Consider the following 25,130-nt stretch of genomic DNA (forward strand, 5'->3'; position numbering starts at 1 on the left):
TAGTGCTACGTTCCTGGTGGTTGGTATTGCATCTGTCTTTTTATCTAGGGGTGGTTTTATATCTTATAACTTTATTTATCTGTTAGGAACGCTTGTTTAACCTTCAGGACTGGAAACTAGGCAAATGTATTTTATACTAAAATCTTAACTGATCACAAAAATTATAGTGATGTATCAGGAATTTAAAAACAATAGTTTAATTTTTATTGGTTATTTTTTTATGTCCTTTTTCATTGTTTGGTATTAAAAACATTTTAAAGTAGAGTACTGAAAGCTTTGCTTATGAAGCTGAATGTTAGCCGACATTTTGAGTCTTAAGATATTATCAATGCTTTGTTATATCTGTTTTACTCTGTAGAGTTTTGTTGTAAATAATAAGCCCTTTTCTGTTTGCTATTTAATTATTATTATTTTTTGGATCAACTTGGATAAATGACCATCATTTGAAGCTACAGTTAAATCTGTAGCTACAGTTAAATCTGTAGCTACAGTTGAATATTGCTTCTCACCTCAGTGTTAATGTAAATGAAACTTACTTTTTCCCCATTCCTCTTATCCCTTGTTATTCTTTTTTGATCGTAGGTTAAACCTCCCTATATTATTTTCGGACAATGTCTCCATATTTACAATATTTGAACACAGCAACATCACCTCATTGTCATGGACCAACAACATGCAGGTAAATCGGGCTATTGTTTGTCTCTTACAGGGTTGGACTCAGGGCTCCCTCTGGGTCAGTACATCACATCCTACTAATGGGTAAATACAGAAAATGTTTTCTTCTTCTATGCAGGTATATTGTCAGGTAAGTCTATCGTCATCTCTCACCCCAATACAATTACAGTACTATGCAGAAACCTCACAGATTGTAACAAACCTCCTACTGTACTAAATGTCAAGCTTATATCCATAGCTTTATGTGCACCCTGTTACTCAATGTTCACCAAATGTCTCTTTAGCAAGAACTACAGGGGTTTGTTGAGTTTTTTTTTTATTTACAAAAGGGCCCATTGATTTATTGTACGTTATATAGCTGCAATATACAGTGACTATACAGTATGACAACTCAAGCTGGACCTCTTAATTATCGTGAAGAGATTAAAGTGTCAGACTTGTAGACAACTGCCTTGTTAGCCTCTGTCACAGTCATCTATCTATACCTCTGACTTTATTCACCAGTCACATTGACGCTTCTAAAGGCTGCTTGCTGTTCTTTATCTCTCCACCAGATGCTCCCAGTTTCCCTCCTGTCTCTTTGTTCAAAACTATTCCTTTTTCTTGTGAGCCCTGTTGTTTATTGTTCAGTTATTTGAAATCTTTTGTAGGAAAATCGTGCTTGTTTTGTCCTATTTTTTGGAAAGAATAAGAATAATTTTCAAATTCTTTAAGTTCCAACAAACAACCAAAACACTTATTTATAGATAGATTTCTGCCAGCAGAGGGAAGTGGAGAGTACATCTTGATTCTCTTGAACCCTCACAAACAAAGGTGGTTTACCTGTCCTTTAAAATATGAGGAAGTGTTAACTTCTAACATTTGATACAACCGGTTAGATAAGCATCACGGGCAAATGGACAAACATGCTGTAGCGTGTAAATCTTTTAAAATTACATTTTATTCAGATGTGCCGTGGCTGCTTCACTTGGACTTTTACTGCTGATTTTCACACGGAATTGAACTTTTACTGCTGATTAAGAGATTCACCAGGTGAGTAAACTCAACCAAACTAGATATAAAAACATAAGCTAATGATAAAAGCAATGTTTGATCGCTTGTACTGTTGATAGATAAGTAAAGATGATTTTTAACTATATTCCACAGTCATATTAGCTACAGACATTTCCTGAAGCAACCTGCACTCCATGCGTTCAGCCCCTTGATGTTATTTTTATTCATCTCAAGGACCTTTTCCAACATGTTTCCTCGAGTCTGATTTGACTTCCTCCATGTCATCTGGAAATGTTTTTTTAGGTGATGAACAGTTGGATTTAAACTTAGCTAAAGGATTTACCGACAAATTAATAATAATACATTTTATTTACAAGCGCCTTTCAGGAAACACAAGAACACTTTACAATAATCAACATTGGGTTAATCTATGATTTGTAGGACTGATTCAACAACAAAGCAAGGTAATCATTTCTGCCAGTGTTGAATATGTAATTATTCCTCTTGTGGGGTGTTGTCAAGTTTTAAACATCAGACCTAAACTAGTTGAACAACATTCTGTTCAGTGACATAACACAGTGACTGAAAGACTCTGAATCTAACAAATTAATTTCAGTTGCAGTAGTTAAAAAATTAGTCATTTATATGTTCAGAGTACAAAATTTTAAGTCAATAAGCTAAATATATGTGAACTTCTTCCGAATGACAGCAGCATTTCTCTGCTCTAAAAGTGCCTCCATAATGTTGGCTGCTACCAAGAGGGGCGGGACTTTTTTTTCCTTATCAAATTGGTAGTCAGTATTGGCCCGGCCGCCACAGCCAATAGGAACAGAGTCTAAGTTTAATTACTCTGACTGACAGATTTTTAACCAATAACAATATACAAAAAATCACAGAGCACATGTTCCATCCCCAACTCCACTCTCTTTAACTCTGAGTTGTTTTTGTGTCATAGCAAGAAATTTATCAGGTGAGTTAACTTGACCTGTATAGTTTAAAGGGTATTGGATAACATATTACTAAGATAACATCAATTTTATTCTCAAACCTCATCAGCACCTACTCTCATGACCAAACTCTAATAAAACATAGGTAATTACCTACTATGTAGTCATTAACTGAAATCACTAAACATGCTCCTGTAAGCCTACTGTTAAGATCCTTTCACAGTAAGTGATGTAAAAATAATGATCCGTGAAAACTTTTCCACTATAATGTGTCTATTCCTACAATAAGTGAGATAGCTCATTTTGAAAGAGATTATGGATTATATTACCAACAACTTTTAGAAAAAATGGTTTGTGTGGTGTTTTGTTCTGACTTTTAAATAGATTTTATAAAAAATTCTCAGAGCTGAGATGATTTATTGAAATGTTTGTGACAATAATTCATGAACCTGTCTGGTTTTCTGTAACCATACAAATAAAGGACATAATGGAAAAACTCTCTATATGCGAATTATTGAAAAACAAAACTATAACATTACTCCAGACTATAGAATTATGTAGGCCCACAAAATATACACAGATAACCAACATTACAAAAAGAGACTATATTCTTTACTAACCTACTGAAACATAGTGGTGGCAAAGAACACTGTTAATATATTATTACTAATAAAAATAACTAACTTTGTTTATTAAAGTTACATTCAAGGAGCAAATAAAAGGCAACCTCCAGCTTTAGAAAATGAAGCCAGAGATGAAGTTCAAAATCCTGCAATTCATCTAGTGACGACTTGAAGCCGGCTTCAGGAACACTGGAAGTCACATGCTCGGCTTTCTTTTGATTTTATGAATTCAATTCAATTAAAAAAACTTTATTTGTCTCCGGGGGGAAATTGAAATGATGCGTGTTTTCCATCGGTAAGCGCATAGCTGACATGATTGACAGTTGGACGTAGTCCAATGGATTGTCAGGAGGCCTAAAACCCACCCATCTCTCAGCCTGTCTTTAGGTTGACTGAAAGTTATAGTTAATAGGGTGATGAGCCTCCGGAGCCCCCTGCCATTACCGATAGCTAACATCACTCAGGATTCGTCCATTAATATTTACAGTCTAGGGGAAGACCAGGAAAGCTTACAAATGACCATTTTCAATGACAGGATTGACACACATTCCATACAGCTGATTATTTTGTCTTATAATCACCATCATTTCACTGTGCTTTGCATTTTCTCATATACAGTCAGAACTAACATGGCTAATTTGCATAAGCTTTAATTACACATGTACACATTTCCACTCCTATATGAAATCAAAAAAGCCTAAAAACTTGATGAACACTCAGGTTCTCACTGTCTAAAAAAAGTGGAGAAATAACTTGAATCTTTTATCGAACTAGGGGTCAGCTGACTGGTTGGCCAACAGCAATGCACAGTAGGCGTGACTTAACAACTGACAGGCTGAGAGAAACTGCGGCATGTAAGAGTAAAGTAAAAGAACAATTAGAATTGCATTAAAGCATGTTTAATCTTCAAATCTCTCAGTGTTTTCTACACGTTTATGTATTTTTGGGGAGTTAATGAACTAAGCCATGTATTAATTAACAGCTGGGATAAAGTGAGTGAGACTCACTGAACTCACATTGAATTTCCTTCGGGATCAATAAAGTATCTATCTATCTATCTAGACTCTACACTTATTCCTCTCTTATCGCTCAAATCTTCATTTATATCAAATTACATTATTCTTTAAAGTTGTTCATTTTGCCATTATTGACCTATGCTTGTATAAAGGTTTAGCCTATTCTTTTTTATGGTTTTAATGTTAAATTAAATTATTTCTGCATTTTAAGGGATTGTACTGCAAATTTTGTTGTACTGGTACAATGACAATAAAGACAATTCAATTCAATAACATTGCAGCACTTACTATCCTTTAATTATTATTTTGTTCAGTTCCCCATGTGGCTAAAGGGGTGTGGCCCAGAACTTCCTGGGTATTTTTAAGACAGATGATGTTTTCACTGAGGAAAACTGACTGTAGGGTTTTTCCTTTCTGAGTTATTTTTTCTTTGTTTTTATTTATTGCCTATTTGAGTGAATAGGTGCGAATGAGCTAATGTTCATTTCATGTTTGGCCCAGCACTTCCTTGATGATGTCATCACTGAGTTACGGTTCATTTCAGAATCAGAATTCTTTTTTTTTCACATGCAAGGATTTTCTCTTGGTGTAATGGTGTCGCAGTGGTAGCCCGCGCAGCCCATGTATTGAGGCTCAGTCCTCGCGCGGGCGGCCCGGGTTCGCGTCCGGCCTGTGGCTCATTTCTCGCATGTCTCTCCCCACTCTCTCTCCCTGATTTCCATTGTCTCTATAATAAAGTCCAAAAATAAATCTTAAAATAAAAAAAATAAAACGTGTATGTTCCTGCTGAGTAACGGAGTAGAGGGCCAGGTTGACAGCATTCTCAGGTCTCTTTTAACCAGCACACGTTTTTCTCTCCTTCACAGGTTATTTACATTTATGCTATATAAGTTTAAGTCAAATGCTAATGCTACTGCACAGGTTTAACCTGTAATCATTTTTACTCTTAATCACATAGGGGCTCCTAAATCTTGTTTGGGGATTATTCTACCTACCTACCTACCTACCTACCTACCTACCTACCTACCTGGAGGTGAACTGGAGGGGGTCCAGGAGGGGGTCTGTGATGTCTATGAGGTGTGAAAGCACAAAGCGCTCAAAAGACTTCATCACCACAGAGATCAGGGAGACGGGTCTGAAGTTAGTAAGTCCTGTTGTTCTTGGTTTTTTGAGGACAGAAAAAACTTCTGTAAAGACTGAAGACAGCTGATCAGCACAGGGCTTCAAGGTGGAGGGAGAGACAGAGTCTGGTCCAGCTGCTTTGTGGGGGTTCTGTCTCTTAAAGATCGCGAACTTCCGGGCGCTGAGAGAGTCGGCAGCCTGTTACAGCAGCTCCGACTCTTCTTTCCTTATATTGTTATAAAACTGTTATTATTGTTGTTATTTTTTGTATTATTTTTGGGCATATTGCCTGCACTACTGCAGCGTTTTAGTTGCAGCATCACTAAGTGAAGTACGGTACTTTTTTCGGGACTTTTTTTCTCTTCTTGCCGGAATGATCACGTACAGTCGTGAGGAACTACTGCGCCTCAGGCATGGAGCCGGTGTCCCAACCTCACGCATCCCTGAGGACTTATGGAGAGGGGTACGCCGGGGGAGGAAAGCCGGCACTAAAGTCAAGGAGAGGAGAAGAGAGAGGATCGAGAGAGTCCGTAAATTTAAACCTTTTCTGCCGTCGATCATTATGGGGAATGTCCGGTCACTCGCAAACAAAGCGGACGAACTCACAGCTTTAATAAACAGCCAGCGGGTCTACAGGGAGAGCAGCCTGCTTTGCTTCACGGAGACATGGCTACATGGGAATATACCGGACAGTCTCATCGACCTGGCCGGCTTCACGCTGGTACGAGCGGACCGGGGGAGACAGAGCGGTAAGAAGAGAGGAGGAGGCCTTGCTGTCTTTGTTAACTCTAAATGGTGTAATCCCAGGCATATAACTGTGAAGGAACGGGTCTGCACTCCCGACGCTGAACTTTTAGCGGTAGGATTACGCCCGTATTACCTACCACGTGAGTTCTCACATGCCATTATTGTTGCTGTTTACGTCCCACCATCAGCTGTAGCTGCGAGCGCGAGTGACGTCATACACACTGTGATCGCGGGGCTACAAACACAGCATCCCAGTGCCCTCATACTGATCAGCGGGGACTTTAATCATGTCACTCTCTCCTCTGTACTGACGAACTTTAAACAGTATGTAAACTGCGCTACAAGAGGGAATAAAACCATAGACCTGCTGTATGCCAATGTGAAGGGAGCATACAGCTCTTCTTCCCTCCCACCCCTCGGGGAATCAGACCACAACCTCATCCACCTTGATACCACCTACAGGCCCCTGGTGAAACAACAGGTGGCCAGAAAAAGGACTGTGAAGGTTTGGTCTAAAGACTCTGAGGAGGCCCTGCAGGAGTGTTTTAATGTCACAGACTGGGAATTGTTTCAGGAGGAACACGGTGATGACATTGAAGGACTCACTCACTGCATTACAGATTACATCCGGTTTTGTGAGGATACCATAGTCCCTACTAAGAAGGTTCGCTGCTTCTCCAACAACAAACCATGGATCAACAAAGACATCAAAGGCCTTCTTAACAGCAAGAAGAGGGCATTCATGGCTAAAGACCGGGAGGAGCTCAGGGCTGTCCAAAAGATTCTAAAGAAGAAGCTGAGGGAGGCCAAGAACAGCTACAAGGAGAAGATTGAGGCCAAGATGGGCCAGAACAACTCAAAGGAGGTGTGGAATGGCATGAAGCAGATGACTGGTTACAGCAAGCCTGTGACCAAAGCTGAAGGAGACCCAGTTTTTGCTGCTGAGCTGAACCTATTTTTCAATAGGTTTGACTCAACCCCCACCCCGGTGAGCTCAGACAGTGGGTCTGGGTCTTCAACCATCACTCCAACTGCCATTCGCACCTCTGTTGGTGACTCGGCTTGCCCCCCCATCAACGACCGTACTACCTTCCCCTCTCTCAGCTTCTCACCAGCTGCTTCAAAGGACAGCCCTGCCCCAGCAGCAGCTTCAAAGGACAGTCCCACTCCACCCCCCCCACCCCCCAGCTCCCTACTTCCGGAAACAAAGAACAGTCCCCCACACCCTCCCCCCACTCTCACTCTCACTACGAGCCAGGTACAACGACAGTTCTCCAAGCTCTGCATAACAAAAGCCAGTGGACCAGACAACATCAGCCCCAGGATCCTCAAGGTGTGTGCTAGGCAGCTCGCAGGAATCTTTCGGCACCTCTTCAACCTCTCCCTCAGGCTGATGTTGGTGCCTGACCTGTGGAAGACCTCCTGCATTGTACCAGTTCCTAAGACTGGTCGTCCCAGCTCTCTTAATGACTACAGGCCTGTGGCACTCACGTCACATGTCATGAAGACATTTGAGAGGCTGGTTCTCCAGCAGCTAAAGACCCTGCTCACTGCTTTCATAGATCCACTGCAGTTTGCTTACCAGCGGCTCATCGGCGTGGAGGATGCCATCATCTTCCTGACCCATAAAGCCCTGTCACACCTGGAGAAGCAGGGAAGCACTGTGAGAGTCATGTTCTTTGACTTCTCCAGTGCTTTTAATACCATCCAGCCCGGCCTCCTGAGGGAAAAACTGCTGGATATTCATCTGCACCCTGACACCACAGCCTGGATCTACAACTACCTCACTGGCCGACCACAGTACGTCCGAGTGGACGGCTGTGTCTCTGATGTGGTGATGAGCAACACTGGAGTACCCCAAGGAACTGTTCTGGCACCCTTTCTGTTCACTCTCTTCACCTCAGACTTCAGGTTTAACTCTGGTTCCTGCCACCTCCAAAAGTTTTCTGACGACTCCTCCATCGTGGGCCGCATCACTGATGGCAACGAGGACGAGTACAGAGGTCTGATCGAGAGCTTCGTCACATGGTGCAACAACAACCATCTGAAGCTCAACATCGCCAAAACAAAGGAGGTGGTAGTGGACTACAGGAGGAAGAGGTGCCCCCCTGCCCCAGTCATCATTCAGGGGGAGGAAGTGGAGAGGGTGGACTCCTACAAGTACCTTGGGGTTCACATTAACAACAAGCTGGACTGGTCCCATAACACTGAAGCCATCTTCAGGAAAGGACAGAGCAGGCTGTTCTTCCTGAGGAGACTCAGGTCTTTCAGTGTCTGCGACAGACTCCTCAAGGCCTTCTACCAGTCTGTGGTGGCCAGCACACTCTTCTTTGCTGTGGTGTGCTGGTGGGGGGGCATCAAGGCTGGTGAGGCAAACAGGATTAATAAACTGGTTAAGAAGGCCCGCTCTGTCGTTGGTCTGGAACTGGAGACTCTGGAGACAGTGGCTGAGAGGAGGATGAAGGACAAAATCATATCCATCCTGGATAACTCCTCTCACCCTCTCCATGACGAGCTGTGGGAGATGAGCAGCTCCTTCAGCCAACGCCTCCTCCCCCCCAGGAGCAAAACAGAACGCTTCAGACGCTCATTCGTCCCCACAGCAATCAGGCTGTACAACAGCAGGAGCTAGCCTGTATTTATTTATATATATTCTCTTTATATATAGTATACAATATTATTAGAATGTTTTTATGTTACCTTTATTATTATATTATATCTATACTATACTATCTATATTATATATTACATTATTACAATACACTCTTATATTATTATAACTATATATCTATACTCCAGTCAAATTGCACTATATTTATTATGCTTATAACAGTCAATACTGTTTACATAACCCTCTGATCACAATGCCACTTTAAATTCTTTCACTGGTCACTTTAACATGCCATTCACTGCACAGTATTATTAATATCTTTTCCATTGCCCTGCTGAGTCCACCGTGCTATAGTCCTCTGTATATATCCCCCCATTACTACCTGGATTGTATTTATGCTTATGTTGTTACTTTTTTATTCGATTTTGACTTTTGCTTTTGATTCTGCACTGCTGCTGCTGCTGTAACGCCCGAATTTCCCCATTGGGGATCAATAAAGTTATATCCTATCCTATCCTATCCTATCCTATTTACATCTCTTTCACTGACTGAGGTGTCGGGAGAGAGGGCTGTTGGAGTGGATCAGTGGTTCAGAGACCTGAGTCCCCGGAGGTGGAGGAGGTGAGTTGTGGAATGATTTCAGGGTTCATGTGGATTTATTTGGTTTCAGAGAAAAGTTTGAGTTTGTTACGTCGAGCTGCAGCTCATTTGTTAATGTGCCAGTCTATGAAGCCAGAACAAGTTTGGTCTTGTTCAAAGAGAAGTGAGGCCATGCTGCCTTTAACACGTCTTAGTTTGATTTCAGAGTTAATTTAATGTGTTTCCTTTGAACTTTTCTTTTTCTTCACTATAATAAAAACTTATTCTGCTGATATGCCTTCCTACTACCTTCCTTATCACTTCAGCTAAACTACTTTACTGGTACATGAATTAAATGATATTACAGGAATTGTTTTGAATAATGTCTGCTCTTATTGATCTATTCACTAATGAGTAATGTTCTACTGTACATCCTTCCCCTTTTAAATATCTTAAATTGTTTCTCAGGTTCTCAAGCTGTTCTTTCCATTTGAATGAGTCCCTGATGTTCACAGCAGATTGACATCATGGCGACTTCAGCAGCAGGTGTGTCCAGTCAGACTCTGTATTATCCTCTGTATCCATATCAATAAATCAATCAATCTTTATTTGTATAGCGTCAATTCATAACAGGCGTTATCTCGACACTTTACAAAAAGCAGGTAAAGGACCTTACTGATGGCTATATTACAAGAGCCCAGCTGAATCCGTCATAGCGTGGCAAGAAAAAGACTTCCTTTTAACAGGCAGAAATCTTCAGCAGACCCGGGCTCATGACGGAACAGCCATCTGCTAAACTGTGCTGGGATTGAAAATGGGACAAGATGCAGAAAGAAGAATAGGATAGGATAGGTTGGGGGGGGGGGGGTTATAAACACCAATAGATATTAAGCAGGTCCTTGATTTTTGGATCGATGAAACAGTAACAACCCTAAAACAGTGTTTTTTCTTGAGCAGATATATTTAATGCAGCAACACATATAATATATTATTCTAAACACAGACGTTTCTCGTGTTTGTCCATAACTGAAATGTGCATTGAAAGAGACTGTGCACAATCATGACAAAATGTACATGTTTCAATCATAGATGGTCCGTATCCCCTGAGGCGCTCTTGGAGTCTGCAATGGTTGCCACCTGAGAGTGAGTGAAACTTCTATAAATCTGTATAAGAACATCTGTGTTTCAGTCACATCTGTAAGTAGGTTATCAAGCCCAAAATAAAGTAAAAAAACAAATGAGTTAGATTGTTAAATCTTTTTTTTCACAGTGTCTGAGTTGAGGGTTGTTCTGCTGGGGAACAGCTGGTCTGAGAGGAGTTCAGTGGGAAACTTCATACTGGGACTGACTGCGTTCTACCCTGAGGAAGTACCAGGCAGGGTTTTGAAAGTCAGAGGACAGATTAAGAAAAAAGACATAGTTCTCATCAACACTCCAGATCTGCTTTATGACATCTCTGAAGACAAACTGACAGAACTTGTGACAGAGTGTGTGAGACTGTCTGATCCTGGACCTCATGTGTTCCTGTTGGTTCTCCAGCCTGAGGACTTCACAGATCAACACAAACAGAGACTGAGCAGAGTCCTTACACAGTTCAGTGATCAGTCCTTCGATCATTCACTGATACTGATATCAACACCCAGAGAGCAGGGAACATGTGATATCAAAAAACATTTACAAAGTCAACCCTTTAAAGACATGATCAGAGAATGTAGATACAGATATTTGGAGCAGGCAAACCTTGAACTTCCAGAGCTGTTGACACGTTTGGGTCAAATTGTGAAGGAGCACAATGGAGAAAGACAACGAATGCAACAGAAAGAAACAAGGCCCGGCATCATGGAGCCTGTTACTTCTGCTGGTAAGAGATCTGTTTTAATCAAAGTGTTTAAACTCACAATCAGAATTGATCTCATAAGAACATGAAGCTGTATGTCAATGATATCATCTTGTTACAGGTCGTTCTATAGATCCTCTCCTTGCAGGTCCTGTAAGAGGTATTTTTACCAGGGATAACATGGTGACACCCCCTCCCTCAGTAGAAAGAAGGGAAACATTCACAAATAGACAAATGTTTTTATCACAAACAGTACTGATTTGCTTGAACCCATTCCCCAGTAACTCATCACAGAATATTTAGTAAGCATGCATTATGCCTTGACCTGCAAAACCCTTCTTGGGCTCAAACCAATAACCCAAAAGGGGGTGAGCTTTTTTGCAAACAATCTTCATATGTAGAACCGATTTATAAGAAATGTTGTCTTTAGACACAAAAATAGCAGATCTTGACTGTGCTTTGAACTTTTTAATTATAATTCATTTATTTACTTTCAACTCAACTTGACTCAGTAGTTTGGGACCGGCAGTAGAAAAAGCTCTATCCCCTCCGAGCTTCCGCTTAGACCTCGGTACCTCCAGGAGCAGCTGGTCAGCTGACCTGAGGCACCGGGCAGGAGTGTAGGGATAGGTAAGGTGGGGCGAGACCATTTAAAGATTTACAAACAAATAAAGAATCTTAAAATGAACTTTTAAGTGCACAGGCAGCCAGTGGAGGGAGGCCAGAATGGGAGTAATGTGCTCCCTCTTTCGTACTCGGGTTAAGAGGCGAGCAGCAGCGTTCTGGACTAACTGGAGACATGTGAGGGAGGACTGGCTGACTCCAAAGTAAAGTGCATTGCAGTTCTCTAGCCAAGATGTAATGAAGGCATGGATTACTTTAATAGGATTCTAGTAGTTTTAATACATACATGAAACTGATAGACTCAAAGACACTTTTCAAAGTAAAATGATAAAACATATACAGTACATTCACCAACAAGCATAGAAAAAAACAATATAACAAATATTAATGTATTGAACAAGAGTTCAACACACCTTGGAAGACAACTAGGGCACCACCTGGATTACCAGGAAAATTAACTATTATTAGTTATAAACAATTAATCATTCTCAGACCTGAATCAGGAATTCTGGAACAGTTAAATATGAAATCACGGACACATTTCTGAATTTTATGTGTCGAATTGAATGAATGAAAAGTGAACAGAATATAATAGTGACATGAATAAAATATGTTATGAATGTGATGTCTAAAACAATAGTAACTAAAAAGTATTGGATAAATAAACAAGGGAAATTATAAGTGTTATTCTAACAAGTAGAGTTTGGTGTTGTTGTATTGTTCGTCGGATACAGACTTAATACTTGGATTAGGGACAAAAGGGATAAGACTACGAATGGTGAGAAAGAGGATTTGGACCGACTGAATTTCAAAGACACGACCTTCTCTTCTCCAGACACAAGCTGTGACAGAGCGTCTTTACTTTGGTGGAATCAGAGAGAATCCGTCACTTGGTACCGCATAGTTCTGACGACGCACTTTGTTCGGCTTCACCAGAGAGTTTTGCGGTCCGGAGTTGCCTTGTCACCTCAGATCGGAGTCGGTTCTACGACAAGGTGGATTCTGTTCTGCAGCCAGTTGGATTCGGATTTGTGGTCTCAAGCAGAGCGTGTAAAAAACCCAACTCTTTCTCACAAAAATGATGAATGATCGTCAGCTTTATACTAACTCGAATGGCCAATTCAGTTATTTCAAGCAACAAATTTTTTTTCTTAACTGTGATTAGTTGATGCTTCAAAAGAAGATCTCTAAAATGTCCAAAAAGACGAATTGATTAAGTGCACAAGACTTAACGGGAGGGCAGATGAGGCCTTCTTCCTGTTAGAGGTGCAGTGGCTTGGATTAAACAAGAAGCTTGTAAAAATGTAAGAAAGTTGCAAAAAGATGTATACATACCGATGTAGATTATCACTAAAGAAATTATAGGTTAAAAGCAGTGCGGAAAAGGTGTGTTTTTAGTTTGCTCTTAAAGGGTCCAAAGGGTGGGGCTGAAAACTGAGACGACATGTCTCCCCAGGTTCGGTGCTTGGTCCTAGGGACGGTCAGGAGGTTAGCATCTGAGGAGCAGAGGGTACATAAAGGGGTGTAAGGGTAAAGCATGTCTTTGAGGTAGGAGGGTGGTTATAAAGTGTTTTATGGGTGAGTTTTGATATGGAATGGGATGGGGAGCCAGTGAAGGTGATGTGGTCACAGGAACGGGTACAGGTGATAAGGTGTGCAGCAGAGTTTTGGACATACTGAACTTTATTGAGGAGGTTGGTGGTTGTGCTATAACGGATGCTGTAATCGAGGCGTGATGTGATGAAGGCATGAATGAAGGTTTCAGCCGTAGGGAAAGAGAGAGAGGGGCGAAGGCGACCGATGTTCTAGAGGTGGTGGAAAGCTGTTTTTGTGACTAGTTTAATGTGAGGGGAAAAGGTGAGTTTGTTGTCAAAGATGACTCCAAGGTTCTGACAGTGGGGTGAGGGTGAAAGGGTGGAGTTATGAATAGAGACGCCAAAGTCTTTGGCTGTAGAAGTAAGGAAGTCGGGACCTATGATGAGGATGTTGGATTTGGAACAGTTCAGTTTGATGAAATTTGTTTGCGGGTCGAGTAGGGGTCTGAGGGTTGATGGATTTGGTAGATACATAGGATCAATCTCATGTCCCTTATTTGTACCGAGTGTCCTCCGAGTTGTCTCCTTCACTTGCGTCTTAGTCCCGCCCACCAGAGATGCACGGAGGAAACGAAGCCGAGGAGAGAGGACCGAGGAAATCAGCTTTAAGACACCTGAGACGTCGTTTCCTCGACAGCGTCACATGACGTGACATCAGCTGATCACGTTCAGCTGTCAATCAGCCGAACAGCTGTTTATGTCCACACAAACACGCACTGTGTTATTACTAATCAAACACACACACTGTATTATTTCTCATCAAACACACACAGTTAGTGTTTAGTGTCTTTACCTGAAGAACAACCTGCAGTCTACTCATAACCAAAAGGACAGTTTCTACTGACTAAAAGATTTCATTTTGAATTGTCTATAATTATTATTATTAAACAGTTTTGACTTAACCTAGCCTGTATTTAGACAACCAACTCTGTATTTTATAAACAGATATTTATGTGTCAGGATACTGAAAATGATTGATTAGAATCTAAATGATGAAACATTCAGAAGATAAATAAGTGAGAATATAAAACGGACTCCTCTTCGTCAGACTCTTTTTAATCCCAGCTCATCACAGAGCGACTCTTTACAAACTCACTGATGTTCATCATCTGTTTAAATGTCCCACGCTCCGTTTAGCCTCTTTTTAATGTCCCTCTTTTCTCCTGTATTAAACTCTGCTCATGTTGAGAAGTTTCACTGAAGTCTGATCCTGTGCAGCGTCCAATCAGTGAGTGATATACGAGAAGGGGGCGTGTCTGTCAGTGAAAAGACTTCCATGAAGTCAGCTCTCGTGTCTCCTCGGTCATCGCTCCTCGGATCAGCCTCCTCTCTCCTCCGTTCGCTATAAGCGGCTTTGGAACTACTTCCGGTTCGGCCGAGGACCGAGGAGACTGCAAATAAGACACTTGGGATCCACCCATAGAGTTGGATATTGTCGGCGTAACAATGAAAATGGAGGCCGTGGCGATTCTGAAACATTTAAGTAGGTCCTTGATTTTTGGACTGAAGAAATAGTAACAACCCGAAAACAGTGTTTTTTCTTGAGCAGAAATATTTAATGTAGCAACACATATAATATATTCTAAACAGACGTTTATTGTGTTTGTCCATAACTGAAATTTGCATTGTAAGACTGTGCACACTCAATAAAATGTACATGTTTCAATCATAGATGGTCCGTATCCCCTGAGGCGCTCTAGGAGTCTGGATTGGTTGCCACCTGACAGTGAGTGAAACTTCTATAAATCTGTATAAGAATATCTGTGTTTCTGTCACATCTGTAAGTAGGTTATCAAGCCCAAAATAAAGTAAGAAAACAAATGAGTTAGATTGTTAAGATCTTTTTTTTTCACAGTTTCTGAGTTGAGGGTTGTTCTGCTGGGGAACAGCTGGTCTGAGAGGAGTTCAGTGGGAAACTTCATACTGGGACTGACTGCGTTCTACCCTGAGGAAGTACCAGACAGGGTTTTGAAAGTCGGAGGACAGATTAAGAAAAAACACATAGCTCTCATCAACACTCCAGATCTGCTTTATGACATCTCTGAAGACAAACTGACAGAACTTGTGACAAAGTGTGTGACATTCTCTGAACCTGGACCTCATGTGTTCCTGTTGGTTCTCCAGCCTGAGGATTTCACAGATCAACACAAACAGACACTGTGCAGAGTCCTTACACAGTTCAGTGATCAGTCATTTGATCATTCACTGATACTGATATCAACACCCAGAGAGCAGGGATCATGTGATATCAAAAAACATTTACAAAATCGACCCTTAAAAGACATGATCAGAGAATGTAGATACAGATATATGGAGCAGGCAAACCTTGAACTTCCAGAGCTGTTGACACGTTTGGGTCAAATTGTGAAGGAGCACAATGGAGAGCACGTCAGCTGTTTCGTCGAGGCAAGTGATGACATTCAGGGAACACAACAGAAGGAAACAAGGCTCGGCATCGTGGAGGCTGTTACCTCTGCTGGTAAGAGATCTGTTTTAATCAAAGTGTTTAAACTCACAATAATAACTGATCTCATAAGAACATGAAGCTGTAACTTGATGATGTCATCTTGTTACAGGTAATTGTAGTAGTGATAGCATGGCGGCATCCCGTCCCTCAGGGAAATGTAAGTAAACGTGCACAAATAGACAAACTGTCACGATCTAGCAGGTAGGAAACAGGAGAGGGAGGACCCAATTGCAGAAAAAAACTTAAATTATTTATTGTAACAAAAAGGGCAAAAACACAAAAACCAAGACTTACTTAAATAACAAAAATCCAAAAATCCACGAGGAAAAAACACAGGGAGCAGGGACAAGAATCACAGGCCACAACAACCAACATAAGACAATGACACTGAACCGACAAGAAACTGAGGCAAACAGGTGATACTAACGAGACAGGTGAGGAACATCAGGGTAATCAGAAAGGCGGGAAACACAAGGAACAAAGAACACAAGACCAGAACACTGAGGACAAGTACAAAGTGAAACCTGACAATGAAAAGACATGAACTAAAACAAGATATTACAAAATAAAACAGGAAACACTTAAAACAAGACTAGGAAACATTAAACACCAAACTAAGAACCTGAAAACACAAGTAACAGGAAAACAAGCCTACAGACAACATAGAAGAACACAAGGATACAGGGAAACACACTAAGGACTAAAGTAAACCACACTAGGAACATACATACACAGAACACGAGGGAAAGAATGAAAACTAAAACAAGATTAAATATAGAACAAAACCAAACCATGACACAAATGTTATTTACACTGAAAAGTACCATATTTGCTCTGATTTGGTTGACCCCATCCTTCAATCACTCATCACATAGAATTTAGTGAGCGTGCATTATGTGACACAATGATGGGTTTATGGAGGCACACGCAGACTCAGTAGGAAGTTTCCAAGAATCAGTCCTTTTATTACAAACAAGTTCGGTACACAATCAGCAAACAAATCCAAAGGAGCAGGCAAAACACAGGTTCGGTACACGGGTGATCAAACGGCAGACAAATCCAAGGGAGCAAGCAAAAATCATTAATGGGAACAGGCATGGGTCGTAACATGATCAAGAGAGAAAACGCTAGGACTAGGTACATGAATGAAAGACTACGAACTGGCAACACGAGGGAGAAAACATGAGGTTTATATAGGACAGACAATCAGGGACCACAAGACACAGGTGTGGGTAATCAGGAGTAATGAGACACACGTGCAGGTAATTAGGGGCGGGGACTTGACACACAAGGTGAACACAGGAGGAGGATCTGAAACACAGAGACAAGGGTAAGTAAAACAATAATTAACAATGAAAATATGTATAGAACCAATTTATAACGAATGTCTTTAGACACAAAAATAGCAGATCTAAACCGTGCTTTGAACTTTTTAATTACAATACATTTATTTCATACGGTTAGGGTAGTTTCAATACGTACATGAAACTGATGTAAGGCATAAATAATATAATAATGATATATTTTATTGAAAGAGCCCTTTTCATAGAGTCAAAGGCACTTTACAAAGTAAAAGGATAAAACATATACAGTACATACACCAACAAGCATAAAAAACAAAACAAAAAGGAAGACAGTTAAAAAGTGCATGTAGAGAAAGATGTACACATGTAGATTATAACTAAAGAAATTATAAGTTAAAAGCAGTGTGTTTTTAGTTTGCTCTTGAAGGTGGAAGGGTCTGCAGTGTCCCGGATGTGTTATGGTAGTGAGTTCCAAAGGGTGGGTGCGGCAGCTCTGCCTCCCCAGGCTTGGCGCTTGTTCCTAGGGATGATCAGGAGGTTCGTGTCTGAGGAGGGTACAGAAAGGGGTGTGAGGGTGAAACATGTCTTTGAGGTAGGAGGGGGCCTGGTTATGGAGTGCATGATGTGATGACGGCATGAATGAAGGTTTCAGCTGCAGGAAAGAGAGAGGGGCGAAGGTGACCGATGTTCTGGAAGTGGTGGAAAGCTTTTTTTGTGACTAGTTTAATGTGAGGGGATAAAGTGAGTTTGTTGTCTCAGACTATTTGAAGGTTCTGACAGTGGGGTGAAGGTGATAAGTTGGAGTTATGAATGGAGAGGCCAAAGTCTTTGGCTGTAGAAGTGAGGGAGTTGGGACCTATGATGAGGATATTGGATTTGGAACGGTTCAGTTTGATGAAATTTGTTTGTATTCAGCGTTTTATATTGGAAAGACAGTTAGAGAGAGTAGGGGTCTTAGGGTTGATGGATTTAGTAGATACATAGAGTTGGATATCGTCGGTGTAACAGCGAAAATGGAGACTGTGGCGATTTTAAGACATTTAAGCAGGTCCTTGATTTTTGGATCAATGAAACATTAACAACCCTAAAACTGTGTGTTTTTTCTTGAGCAAATACGTTTTATGCAGCAACACTGCACAAAATATCATTCAAGTGCATGTTCCAATCATAGATGATGTGTATCCCCTGAGGCGCTCTAGTGGATAATCTGGATGCTAGGGAGGAGGTAGAGTATGAAGAGGAGAGGACCAAGCACAGAGCCCTGAGGGACACCTCGTGGGACAGGGGAGCCGTAGAGGAGAAGCAGTTATTAAGGAAAATAAACTGTTTACGGTCTATGAGGTATAACGTCTGTCAGGTGAGGGTGTCCGTGATGTGGAGAATAGATTTTATTCGGGAAGGGGGTGTAGCAATTTTCCCTGGAAATAGGATTAGGGAGATGGATATAAAAAACTATGACAAGAAGACGTGGAGGTTGAAGCTGGTGTTACTGGATGGTGAGTCCAGTGGAGCAGACTAGGTCCAGGGTTTGGCCATGGGAATGGGTGGGAAAATTGACGTGATGTGTAAAGTTGAAAAATTTGAGTAGGTCCAGGAAGTCAGAGGCTTGTTTATAGTTACTGTTGTCGTTGTAGAAGTTGAAGTCAAAAATGAGGATGGGATGGCTGATACATGAGTAGCGAGATCAGTGAAAGGAAAGACGGATTTGGCTTGGGGGAGTGGTAGATTATAGGGCCAGTTGTTCAAAACATTTAATCTGGATCAAAATGATCTGGATTTCAAAATCCCATTTTTTGCTATTTTGGATCAGGTAATCCATCTTATTTTTCAAAGCAACATTGGACTGGATGACCCTGATCCAGATACACAATTTTCAATATAGTCCCTCCAGGATTTCTCAAACTTTTTGGGGGATTGTTGTGGTCTAAAATGCCTAAAAATGCCTTCTAAAAAAAATTACAATGTTTTTAGCTGTTTTTTAGGGCCCGAAGCACTGACAATGTGAACGACCCTATTCTTTCCCTTAGGAGGGTTTTTATTCTTCCGAGACTTCGACCCCATTTTTGAGTTTCTGAATGTGAATGAAAACTCACCAAAATTTCCAAGGTCATCGGGTCTGGTGAAATATTCAATATTTTTGTATTTTCATAAAAAAAAGTTCGCAAAATTTCTGATTAAAACGAGGAGTGGATTCCATGATCTAATCTGATTTCAGATTCCTTCTTTCCCTTTTTAACAACCCATTTTCAAGATTTGATCCAATCCAATAACCAAAATCTGATCATCTTAGCTTTGAACAACTGGGCCGATCGTGATAACAAGGGGCTGGGAGAGAGCCATGTGTTCAAATGATTCAACAGAAGGAAATTAAATGGAGTTGATTTTCAGATATATTTTTCTTCCCTCTTTCTTTCTTGATTAAACCCGTTGAAAGCCAACATGAAGATGAATGTTTCTCTTTCATGAAACCACTGAAAGCAGAATGTGGAAAACAGAATGTGAGCTGCATGACTCAATGTCTCTCTAGACTTCACATTTTATTTTTATTTTACAGTCAGACTCCTGCTGCTGGGGACAGACGACAAAACAACAAAACTGGGAGACTTTATAACTGGAAAAGAACAACACAGGACAACCACTAAAACAATGCATCTTGTGGCCAAACAAATGCTGAAGAGTGGAGAATGGAGAGGAAAGCCTCTAACAGTGGTGAAAGCTCCAGATGTTTTCAGTGTTTCTGTGGAGAAGCTGAGAGAAGAGATGAAGAAGGCTGTGAGTCTCTGTCCTCCTGGACCAAATGTTGTGCTGCTGTTAGTGAAACCTTCTGATTTCACTGAAGAGAAAAGACAAACACTGAAGTTTATCCTGAGTTTGTTTGGTCAAGATGTTTTTAAACACTCAATGGTCATCAGCACACATGAGGATAAAACAGGAGTCTCTGTTAGAAGTCTCATTAAAGACTGTGGAGAACGACACTACAGTATAGCTGACAACAACCGTGATGTATTAATGCAAATGATTGAGAAGACTGTTCATGAAAACAAAGGAACCTTTCTCACTGTCATTGAGGAGTCGATCGCCCCAAAGTCTGGTCCTATGAAAACAGCTTTGAACCTGGTTCTGTGTGGGAGGAGAGGAGCAGGGAAGACTTCAGCAGCTGAGGCCATTTTAGGTCAGACAGGCCTTCATTCAGTCTCCAGCTCATCAGAGTGTGTTAAACATCAGGGAGAGGTGTGTGGACGTTGGGTTTCCCTGGTGGAGCTTCCTGCTTTGGGTGGAAAACCTCAGGAGGAAGTGATGAAGGAATCACTCAGGTGTATCTCTATCTGTGATCCTGAGGGTGTCCATGCCTTCATCCTGGTTCTACCTGTGGGTCCACTCACTGATGAAGACAAGGGAGAATTGGAGACCATGAAGAACACCTTTGGAAGTCGATTCAATGACATCACTGTGTTGCTGTTCACTGTAGAGTCAGATCCTTCAGCTCCAGCTGTTGTTGACTTTCTAAATGAAACCAAGTCCATCCAGGAGCTTGTTCAGAGCTGTGGAGGAAGATCTTTGGTTGTAAACATCAGAGACAAGCAGAAGATCCCAGATCTGTTGGACATGGTGGAAAAGATGCATGAAGATAAATCCAAATCATTCATCTTCACAACAGAAGCATTTGCACTTGTCCAAATAGAAAAGATCACAACACTGCAGACTGATCTGAAGCACCCAAAAACAAAAGACCCAGTCATCTGTAAGTACTATTTATTTTAATGTGTGTGTGTGTGTGTGTGTGTGTGTGTGTATATATATATATATATATATGTGTAAGCCGCTACTTTTTTGTCACGTTTTGAACACTGTGTCTTTTACAACGATGGGGCTTATTTAGAGAATTCTTGGGGGGAGGGGGACCTCGTCACATCGGGTCTTAATATCATCGGGTCTTAACATCATGTATGTATCATATGTCATTTTGCGCTTCATGCACGCACCCTCATCATGGAAAACATACGGAGAAATACATATGATGCAGCTTTCAAGTTAAAGGCGATCAACCTGGCTGTCAAAGAAGCTAATAAAGCTGCTGCACGTAAAGTTGACACTGACAGCGACAACAAAAAAGAGACGTGAGTAATGAAGTAATTCTGAGGCAGTGAATGGATGGACTTTTTCTCGTGAAATGTATTACTGTATTAAGGTCATCTTTTTCATCAGCCGTGTTACAGACACTGTTCGATCAAGGATTTCCACTAGGCTTTGTATTTACGGATGTTACCGGTAGCCTACGTATTGAATTAAAAAATTTTTAAAAAATGTTTGTGCCACGTCTTTCTGTGTAAATAGCTCTGTTACAACGTGGACACCTGCGGCTTATAATCAAGTGCGGCTTATATATGAACAAATACATATATATGAACAAATACATTTATACATAATACATTCATTTTTAGCCGGTGCAACTTATATCCAGGTGCGCTCAACAGACCGGAATTTACGGTATATATTATACAAACAACTTTCTGACAAACCACTAATTGTTAATCACAACCTAAAAGTATCTATACTGTACAATTCTCAGCATTGAAGATAACTCTAGGTCCTCTTTTTTTTTCCACAGGTGATGATGAGACGCTGAGTCCAGAGAGTCTCAGGATTGTGCTGATAGGGAAGACTGGAACTGGTAAGAGTTCTTCTGGAAACACCATTTTAGGAAAAGAGACCTTTCAAGCCAAATCTTCCCAAACATCAGTCACCAAATTTTGTCAGAAAGAACAAAGTGATGTGAACGATCGTCTAGTCACTGTGGTCGACACTCCTGGTCTGTTTGACACAACTTTGTCCCATGAAGAAGTTCAAGAAGAGATGATTAAATGCATCAGTCTTCTGGCTCCAGGTCCACATGTCTTCCTGTTGGTGTTAAGCATAGGCCGAATTACACAAGAGGAGAAGGAGACTTTAAAACGCATCAAGAAAGACTTTGGGAAGAATGTGGACAGGTTCACCATCATTCTTCTAACTAGAGGAGATTCATTAAAGCGTGAAAAAACGTCCATTGAAAAATACATTGAACAGGAATGTGATGATTCCTTTAAAAAGCTGCTTGCTGACTGTGGAGGAAGATACCACGTGTTTGATAACTTTGATGAGAAAAACAAAACTCAAGTCAGTGAGCTGATAACCAAGATTGAAGAAATGGTGAGCTCTAATGAAGGCAGCTGCTACACCAATGAGATGCTGCAAGAAGCTGAAGCTGCTATAAAGAAAGAAATGGAGAGGCTCTTACAGGAAAAAGAAGAAGAGATGAAGAGAAAGATGGATGAGCTTAACAAGAAACACGAGGAAGAAATGAAAGAAAAGGAAAGAAGAATGGAAGAACAGAGGAATGAAATAGAAAAGGAGAGAAAACTGAGAGAAAAACAACTCAAAGAAAAGGAAGAGTTGATAAACAAGGAGTGTGAGGAGAGAAAGAAAGAACAGCAAAAGAGAGAAGAAGAAAACAGGACAAGAGAGCGTCAAGAACAATTTCAGAATCAGGAATGGGAACAGAAACTCTCAGCTTTGGAGAAACAGATAAAATCAGAATCAGAATCAAAGGAAACCTTCGACAAAAAGCTGGAGGAGACCAGAGAAGAGATGAGAAAGCAACAAGAGACTTGGGAGAAAGAAAGAAGAGAATGGTGGACAAAACGAACACACGAAGAAGAACAGAGACAACAGGAGCAACAATTAAAAATTAAAAAGCTCCAAGATGAATATGAACAAGAACGAGAGAGTTATGAAAAGAAAAGAAAGGAAGAGGACAAACACAGAAGAGAACAGGAGGAGAAGGAAAAAAGAGAATTGGAGGAAAACTACAAGAAACAAATGAAGGAAATGAAGAATAATTATGAAGTGGAGGCCAGAAAAAAAGCTGAAGAATTCAATGATTTCAAACAGAAATACATGAAGGACCTTGATGCACTGGCAGAGAGACACATGGAGGAAATGCACGAGTTGAAGCAAAAACAAGCAAGACAACTGAGTGAGGCAGAAGAGAGAAGTGGCAAAGAGTACAGTCTTTTACAAAACCTGTCAAAAGAAAAAGAAAAACATCTAAAGGAAGAAACAGAGAAATTGAAGAAAAAGCACGAACAAGAAATAAATGAAATGAAACAAAAATACAAAAACGAATGTGTCATCCTCTGAAGCTTCCATCAACTCTGGATTATGACGTTGCTGATTGGACACCGTCCGTTTAGTTTTGTTTTTTTGTTGGACCACATATATGCAGACAGTAGACTGACAGCTTCTTCAAAATGACTTTTTGATAAACATAAAATCTCACAGGAACATGCTCAACAGGACATGATTTGAAACAAACACATGATACTTGTGCCCTAATAAAAAGGGAGTGAGTTCTTGGTGAGCCCCCCTCTTGTCCATTGTTTTGATCCAATGATCAGTCACATAGTCTACCACATGGTTCAGGCCAGATGTATACTTGATTTTAATGATGCAAACTTATTTGTCTTATGTCTCCTCCTTCTGTTTGGGGCGTTGACTCTCCACATCCCCAGAAATTCATGTGTTGGGGCGGCTGTGACTCAGTTTATGTTGTTTCTCAACTTGAGGGTCGGGGATTTGATCCCCACGAACAACAAACACTCCCCTGTGTGCAGCTTTGAGCCTGGATATTGTGTTGCTTGTGGCACAATTGTCACACGCTGATTACTGGTTAAGAGGTGTATTCCCGAAAAGTCAAACCAACCAAAAATTTAATTATGTAAAATTTAACGAATAGAGCAGGAAGTGAAAAAGGTTTGCAGAGGAAAAAAAGGACGTCATAGAGATAAATTGTTGATTTGACTTATTTACTACTGCAGTTGTCTTGTATATTCATAAAGTGCTGAATAGTTTAAGGGCAAAATACATGAATGACCTTTTGATTAATTATGGACCATCCAAACCACTCAGATCGTCTGCTACAGGTCTCTCTCTCTGTCCCCAGAGTTAGAATCAAACAAGGGGAAGTTAGACAGCAGAAGATTGTCCAGAAAACTTGTCAATATTCTTTGTTCATTATTTTTATGTAGAATATTTTGTTTTTGACCCCCTTCTCCGCTTCTTCTTTCAGATGTGTTAGTATTTATCACAGAACTGTTGCTTACAGATTCCTAATAGAGGAGAAAAAAGTTCATTTAATTTTAAAATGTTCAGTTTGGACTCTTTTTATATCTGGAACAAACTCCCAGAAAACTCCTTAGACAGGTGGTGTTTCTCCAGGGATTTTTTTTTCTCATTTCTTTGTGGACAAAAAAAATTAAGAAAATGATTTAAAAAAACAAAAAACCTTTTAATGAGTAATTCTTTGATGTTTTTAAAAAAAAAAATTTGCTTTTTTTGTTTTGTGATATTGAAATGTACTGAATGATTCAACATTGAGCACTTAATGGTGACGGTTGATACCCATGTCATTCTTTTTAGTCTTGGTTTGATTTCATTATGATTTTTTGGTTTGTATTTTACAAGTTTGACAAATTCTCAATCTGCATGAGAGGGTGTTGAAAATAACAGGAAGAATTGGGCAATTAATGAATTTATCATTTAATGCATATATCATCTAATCATAACTGCTTTTCATTACTTTGACATTTATCATGCATGTATTTGTTAGGTTCCTTTGCATCTGTGAGAAAGGCTTAGTGCCCCATTTCTTGAGCAAAACGAACTTGCACGTGTCTCAGTTAAAAAATGTTTTGAAGGTCATGTAACCTCACGTGTCTTTGAGAGTTCAGATGCAGTGTGAGTCTAGAAGTGACCCAAGTGAACTCTGACGGACCTCTGTGGTTACACACACACACACAAACACACACACACAGAGACACACATACATGGACACACACACAAACACAACAGACATAAACATACACACATACTGTACATACTGGGTTTTTTTCAAGGGTTTGAGACAAAGAGACAGATTGGCTATATGGCTTTGAAAATGTTGATCAAGAGTCTT

The 25,130-nt window shown here is 40.5% G+C and overlaps 1 protein-coding gene across 1 annotated transcript; it reads left to right on the plus strand.

The window, feature by feature from the left end:
* Positions 1–1,444: 1,444 nt before the first annotated feature.
* On the plus strand, positions 1,445–24,231 carry LOC306842213 (uncharacterized protein). The gene is made up of 11 exons (XM_079372337.1): positions 1,445–1,488; positions 1,623–1,707; positions 9,288–9,355; positions 9,782–9,859; positions 10,403–10,456; positions 10,584–11,174; positions 15,042–15,095; positions 15,225–15,848; positions 15,946–15,993; positions 19,695–20,882; positions 21,750–24,231. Exons 4-11 carry the CDS (start codon positions 9,841–9,843, stop codon positions 23,315–23,317), a joined length of 4,146 nt encoding a protein of 1,381 aa, XP_079228463.1. The 5' UTR covers positions 1,445–1,488; positions 1,623–1,707; positions 9,288–9,355; positions 9,782–9,840; the 3' UTR covers positions 23,318–24,231.
* The last annotated feature ends 899 nt before the right edge of the window (positions 24,232–25,130 follow it).

Source organism: Symphodus melops (assembly GCF_947650265.1).
Source record: "Symphodus melops genome assembly, chromosome: 1".
NCBI classification, from domain to species: domain Eukaryota; kingdom Metazoa; phylum Chordata; class Actinopteri; order Labriformes; family Labridae; genus Symphodus; species Symphodus melops.

What these genes read in the sequence shown, in the direction of transcription:
- LOC306842213 (XM_079372337.1), top strand. An exon ending in GCAATGGTTGCCACCTGAGA is followed by an intron (nt 10,457 to 10,583) that starts GTGAGTGAAACT and finishes TTTTTTTCACAG; the next exon opens with TGTCTGAGTTGAGGGTTGTT. An exon ending in GGAGCCTGTTACTTCTGCTG is followed by an intron (nt 11,175 to 15,041) that starts GTAAGAGATCTG and finishes TTTCAATCATAG; the next exon opens with ATGGTCCGTATCCCCTGAGG.